Consider the following 7,344-nt stretch of genomic DNA (forward strand, 5'->3'; position numbering starts at 1 on the left):
AGATAATTGACTAATGTAGGGCCAAGAGATAGTGATCTAAGTGCAGGAGAGAGGACAGATTTTAAAGATGTTTTAAATGAAGAACAGATAGGATCTGGCAACAGCCTGGATGTGGCCCATTTTATTTCTTGTAGGGTCAATATTCTGTGTGTATAGTTCCATTCTATGCATCCGAAGAAGTGGGCTGTAGCCCACAAAAGCTTATGCTCAAATAAATTTGTTAGTCTCTAAGGTGCCACAAGTATTCTTGTTCTTTTTGTGTGTATAGTAGACATTCAGGATGTGAATATGTAGTAACCCAGATCACAATGTGCCTCTCAAATTATTTAGTTGCATGTGAAAATTAGCAACAGATATATCCTGTCCTTTTCAAGAGTAATAGCTTTTGCGGTACATCAAAAAATAGATAGATGCTTTAGGCTAATGGACTTGATAGCTCCTTCCCTTTTCTATCCGGGGCTCCTAGTGAATAGTCAGAAGATTTCTATAGCATTTGTGCTTTGTTTATGTAAAGTGTAACATGCCTACATTTGGAATACAGTAAAAAGCCCATTAAAGAGCTTGTATAATGGAACTATACATTCGCTGAGTGTTAAGACATCCCAGGTTTGGAAATGCTGTTATATTATAAAAGAAGATTCCATGTGACAGTGGCTTTGACTATCTATTCAGGATCTATAGTATTTAATGTAACTACACAGAAAGAAATTTACTAATTTGCCCTCATTGATATCATTACACCCATCAAAAAGAAGAATGTCATAAAAATATCTTAAGATTTCCCCTTCTATTTTGATTTGTATTAACGGTGCTTTAAAATACTACAGCCTTTAAGAGCCAAAAGGGTCCTATAGTTTATTGCTAGTTTTTAGAAATCATCAAATGCAAACCAATTTTATCTTGTTCCCCATACCTTCTTTACTGTTATGTTCCATATGCCAGAAGCAACAAATATAGCCCTCAATTCTGTAAACACTCACCCAAGTGCTTAACTTTAAGCATGTAATTAGATTACTCATCTGGTTAAAGTTAAGCAGATATGTAAGTTTTTGCAGGATTGGGACCATAACCAGAGAGCTGCTCTATTTTATCAGTTTCACTTTGTTTCTCTGCTTGTACATGGAGCAGAGGTGCTGGGAAGGGAAGCAGTGAGGGATTTGGACTGGGAAGGAAGGGTATGCAATCAAGGAATAGGAGGGGAGTTAAAGAGAAGCAACCAGGAAACAAGAAGGGATAGAAGCAATAATGAAGAATGGAAAAAAGATGCAGATGAAGAAAAGGATGGCTAGTTTTTGGTGTTGACCTGAATAGTAAAAGTTACATCCCTACTCCTAATGTGAAGGACCTTGAATTAGGGGATTAAAAAAAACCCCATAATATTTAAAAAAAATAATTTAAAAAATACAATATATCCCAAAATAAAGACATTTCTTTTCTCCACAATTTTTCAAATATCTAAATTTTTATAAAATTAATACAGTAAAAAGCATAATGTATTTCATGGAGTGTAGTTGTACCAGAGACCGAAGAGTCCAAGTGTATTAGATAACCACACTTATTGGTTACTTTCAGCCTCTTACCTCACAGAGCTCCTGAGGTGTGTGTACATCTGCTTATGACCATACACCTTGTCATGTGTTTTTACTTGCACACAGTGGTACCATGTATCAGTTGTAAGGCAATCATTCACATGACCATTTCAGGCTCTCTTCACATCTACAGGTGAGAGAGAATGGGCTAGTTCAGCCCTTGACAATGATCATATGTTCCTTGAAATTGGCTGCAAATTATTATAGTCAGTAGTAAGTGGAGCAGGTATGGTACCTTAACTTCAAGAAAGAAATCTTGTTTTAGAAGAATCTTGTGGATTTTTTCTTTTTCTTTGTTTTATATTTTAAATTCTTGGGGTTAGCCACTTAGAGTGAAGGCTCAGAGCATGTTATTGCTCATAACAATCAATATCTCCTTTTAAAAATTGCTTCAGGAATGTGGAGTTTCTCAGTGAAATCAGGTGGTGATTTTTAAGATCCTAATTTACATAAGAGACAATAGATGGGATTTTCAAGTGCACTCAGTGTGCTGATCACTTTTGAAAATCATACTGACTGTCAACAGGATAAAATATTGACCAGTGAACAACAGCTGCTGCATTTAATATTAAGACATTTATTTTTTGAGCAGGATATGTTGATTCTATGATGCTTATTCTCCTTTTACGCCAAACGACTGGTACTAGAGTGAGTAGTTGCATCAACATTTGTCATAGAATAGCTGCACTGTGATTGTTTTAGATCTAAAGATATTAAATGGAATCTCTGCCAGTCCATCAAACCATTGGGATGATTATTTTTTTAAATGACCTCAGCGAGTGCAATACCAGTTATCTTTATACAGTATACTTTGAAACAAACTCCTTTTATTGTCAAGATGGTTTCTTATTGGAGGAGAAAGCACAGATTGTTTCCTTAAAGTGTTCAGAATTTAGCAGTGTAAATTATGGGCATGAAGCTAAATTACATCAGCATATATCATCGGAAAAGATTATACATACATCAGGCATTTGATATAATGGATTTAAAGTCCTTACAATAAAACATTAAAACAAGTTATACTTTAGCCAAACACAAGTTTTTATTGGGCGCTGTACAGGGGTAACTGAGTGAAATTTAATGGACTGTGATATACAGGAGATCAGACTAGTTGATCTAATAATTCCTTCTGCCTTTAAACTCTGTGAATCTATGAAAACATCACAGTCATACTTTGTATGCAGTGTTGTTGTAGCTGTGTCAGTCCCACGATATTAGAGAGACAAGGTGGGTGAGGTATCTTTTATTGGACCAGCTTCTGTTGGTGAGAGAGACAAGCTTTCGAGCTTACACAGGCTTTTCCCCAGGTCTGGGAAACATACTCAGAGTGTCACAGCTAAATAGAAGGTGGCACATATTGTTTAGCATAAGTAGTTAACATATTTGAAGGGAACATTCCTTTGAAGGGACCATTCTCTATGCTAAACAATCTGTGCCACTTTGTATTTAGCTGTGACACTCTGAGTACTTTTCCCAGACATGAAGAAGAGCTCTGTGTAATCTCGAAAGCTTGTCTCTCTCTCCCCAGCCGAAGCTGGTCCAATCAAATAAATTACCTCACCCATGCTGTCTCTCTACAATCATACTTTGGTATTTAGGTAATATAGGAAGCTCATTGAACTGCAATGATGTTCACGTTATAACATTAAATAAAGTCCACCCTACCAGTAATCTGATTGGCTGCCACAGATTCAAATTTCTCATAATAACCGATTTAAACAGACCTTTGCAGCTTTAAAGAAACATGTTCTGCTTTATCCTATTTGTCAAAATATGTATTTCCTTCTAATTGCTTGACATTTTTCTTTAAGTGAGCGAATACCCAGCCATTCCCAGATACGGTCCAGCAAGCCCATTTAAAGGACATTTAAGTACTCAGAGTAATGGTAAGTAATATGTATGATTTGATAAAAGGGTTGTCATGGTTGCTTTGTATGGACATGTTTATTTTATGATTTTAAAAAATGTTTATTTCGTTAAAACCTTTGACTTAAACTTTTACTGAGGTTTTAATAATAGTAATATACAAATGTGCTTTACTGAAAGGACATTTGGTCTTTTCACATTGGGTTTTATGTATCTTGGTGCTTTTGCTGGCTAGAATACATAAAATTAAAGCAAAAAAGGTAAAAATACTACCTTTAAGTGTTATTTCTTATGAGCTAATGGCTCAAATAGAACGAATAATGTGTATTCTAATATGATACTGAGCTTGTTTCCATTCAGGTGATGAAGAAGCTATGGCTCCCATTGAGCAAAGCACTTAAGCATATGTATAACTTTAAGATTGTGAGTAGTCCCCTCTATTCTGTAGACCACTTAAACATGTGTTTAAATGCCCTGCTAAAACAGTGCCTATATTTATAGGGACTTCTTGAACTCTGTCCAAGCTAAAATTTTTGTGTCCTAAGATATCTTAAACAAAGATTATGTTTAAATAAAAAGAAATGATTGAAAATGGTTTATGACTCTATGGGACAAATCTGATCATGTAAGGTGCTGAGTGTGATGAACTCCCACTAATGTCAACATTTCACAGCATCAGGCCCTTATCCACAATGTCCTGAGTTTAGGAATCTCTGTTTCCCATGTAACAGTTGGTAATATCACTAAAACTTCTAACAATGTGAATAACATTTTCCTTCAGACCCTCACCTTGGGGGCTGGCAGGTAAATGGAGGGGAGGGACAACTAACTGAGTATTGTTTTTAAATGTATTTATTTATACTGATGAAATTTAAACATATATTCTGCTACTGGTTTGGAATAAAAGTTTTTAAAAGTTTGGGGTTGGATGGATGCGGTGGAAGTGATGGAAAACTGGGACTTTATCCACTCAGCATTTTAACTATGAAAATGCTATCAAACCAGCCCATTAATGTGGGAGAGACAAAGTGCATGGGATGGGATTCATGGGTAGAACACCTGGATTTGAGGCTGTCAGACATACACTATTCAGTTTTAAAGAGAGGGGAGGGAGCATTAGCACACTTTGATGACCACCAAATTTCAGTTTGGTTTGTTTAGAGATGCAGTATGATCTTGTAAAAAATGGAATGAGAGTGCTTAGCCACTGGATCTGAGGCTGTAGTGCAAACCAACACTGCAGGGAAAGGAGAAAAGGTAGCAGGGAGAGATGACCTCCTAGAACGAAGGAGTGAGTGAAAGCCTCGGTACCCTTTCCCAAAAGTACCATGATTCTGAAGTTGTTAGGAAAGACAAGTGTCTCCTTCGGGCATGTCGCTTGTGAAGTTGGGAGGACAAAGGCAAGGGCAGGCCCATGCTCTGGTTCTTGTGGCCTCCATTATGTAACACCGCCTGCCATCTTTGCCGCTTTTGTTTGGAACTGTGTTGGGTTTGAACTGTAATTAATTAATAACTATTTATCTTTACACTACTTTTTATAACATTCAAATGTGTTTAATTTTATAGCTTTTTGCATTGACTCCTCCCGGAGACTAAATAACCAGTACCTGATCAGGGATCACATGGCTGTTCATTATAACAAAATCCTTTCAGCCAAAGGTAAAAACGTCCAAACATGAAACTTCTACACCCAGTTTTAGCTCCTTCCTTCACTTTGCATTAGAATAGACCTGTAACAGGAATTGGGTTGTAGAAAGTTTTGTTTTTGCTGGTTCGGTTCCTTGCTGATGTCAGTTGGCTGCTTCCCACTAATAATAAATATGAAAAGTCATTCAGTAACTTTGTGTGTGGTTGTTTTTCTCACATTAACATCTTTTTTTTTATTCATTCGGGTGATGATAGAAAGTTACTACTTTTATTTAATGATGTTTAGTGCTGTGAGTCTGTCTTTGATTTCCCTTCATTTCGCTCTGTTTTGTTGCTGATGCTAAGTAAATTGCATAGACCCAAAAAAAAAAAAAATCTTCATTAGGATAGAGTAAGTAAAGACAGATTAGTTACATCAGAATAAATGTACAGCATTTCATCTTTTAAAAACAAACAAAAGAAACCCCCAAAAGGCCTAATTTTCAAAGGTGCTAAACACTAAGGGTTCTCATTGCAGTCAGTGGAAGATGTGAGTGTTTAGCACTTTGAAAAATTTCCCCAAATGTTGGTAAATTAATATAATCTATTATTAATCTTTGTTATTCATACAGCAATATTAATATGCTTTGTTCTTTACAGAGAAGTAAATTCAAACTTTAGAGTAATGTTTTCACAAAGCAAATGTTAGGAAGTCTGGAACTTCAGAGTAAAGGTTCCATGCACACCTTAATCTTCTCTGGCAGAGGAATGGGCACTCATGAGAAGGATCAGGGAGATTGTTTTAGTTTGGGTGAAGATAAGGTTGGGTGAGTAGCTATGATCAAATTGAGCTTATAAGGGAAAGCTAGTCAACCACTGCCTCTTCATAACAGTGCAGTTTTATATTGATTCCTTATGAACTAAGAATCCAACACTTTATCCTCTTTCTTGCCTCATCCATTTTTGCTTGTTGTGGGATGATGGTCAAAGGAAATCAGGCTAATGATACTGCTAATCTTCAGTTATTAATAATCAGTAAAATTCAGACTCAGAGTATGAATAAGAAGATAATGTCAATAACTATCTTTATTGGGCACAGAGGAAGCACCGAAAGGTGAATCAGAGGCTCCAGTGTGTGCTTTATTTACAATTTTATTTTTCTAAAATTGCGATGGGAGGAAGAGTACTGACTCTTTGGCTTGTCTGTGCCAATATATTGTCAGTGTACAGGTTGATGTTGTTTAGCAATAGCTTTTGCTTTTCTTTGGATCTCTGCCAAGGAATTCATTCTTGCAGCTGCAGCATGCTTCCAAATACACTCTCCTCTCCTGATTCATATTTGACAGAAATATACTAGAATCAATCACATTGCTTTAATATGCACTCATTCTCACTATCCATATGATCACAGGAAGTGATATGAAAAGTTTCTATCTGCTTCTCATCTGCTACTGTGAGTTCTGGCTCTCACAATAATATATGGCAATAGGGTGAAACAGTAGTTGCACCATTCTAACTTCCATATTAACTGAAATGCATATTTCTGTCCAAATGGTTTTTAACTTTGAATATCACAAGCAACCTGCTCCAGATATGATCTGAGGAGTTGCAGTTCTCAGACATTTATGCAGGCTGCTTCACAGATTTCCTTAACGTGCACAACCTTTTCATTTTAATCTCTTATTCCAGTTTGGAGAGGTTAATTCCCAACTATCTCTGTCTTGTATTGTATATGGAAATTTTTTGCACCAAAGCACAATTCAGATTTCATACCACCCATTACAACCTTCTGAAGCAATACCTTTTCCATTTCAATTACATAGAACAGCTAATTCAATTTTTTGTATAAATTTAGTGCAAAACTTAGTACATTTTGCTTAATTATGGCAAAACTATGCCCAAAGGTTGAATATTACTGAAGTTTAGAAACTTATGATGCTGTGCTTATGCAGTGTTTACAGTCAACCTTTCATTAAAGAATCAAGTGAAAAAAGTAGGTTACAAAGCTCTGCCTAACTTTTTTTTTAAGTCAAATAATAGAATATAATGTGCCGGATCTGGGGCAGTGTCCAAGGGTCATTGGGAATTTATTAAATATTTTGTGTGCGTAGTATTAAAAAAAAAAAAAAAGTAGATTTTTGTGTGTGTTGTTCATTTTAAATTTCACAGCCTTTTCCCATGCTTCATGGCATAAACTGGTCCCAATCCTGCAAATATTAATGCTCATACTTAAGGCTGCGAATCATTCATGGAGGTCATGGAA

The 7,344-nt window shown here is 36.0% G+C and overlaps 1 protein-coding gene across 1 annotated transcript in view; it reads left to right on the plus strand.

Moving 5' to 3' along the window:
• The window catches only part of SPATA7 (spermatogenesis associated 7), an 82,942-nt gene that overhangs the window by 24,685 nt on the left and 50,913 nt on the right, over positions 1–7,344 (plus strand). Inside the window, exons 2-3 of the mRNA XM_026651330.1 lie at positions 3,401–3,475; positions 5,022–5,114. Of these exons, the coding sequence (XP_026507115.1) occupies positions 3,401–3,475; positions 5,022–5,114 (168 nt within the window). The remainder of the gene's footprint in view (positions 1–3,400; positions 3,476–5,021; positions 5,115–7,344) is intronic.

The sequence above is a fragment of the Terrapene carolina genome, unplaced genomic scaffold (assembly GCF_002925995.2).
Source record: "Terrapene carolina triunguis isolate 2854851 unplaced genomic scaffold, T_m_triunguis-2.0 Scaffold96, whole genome shotgun sequence".
NCBI lineage: Eukaryota > Metazoa > Chordata > Testudines > Emydidae > Terrapene > Terrapene triunguis.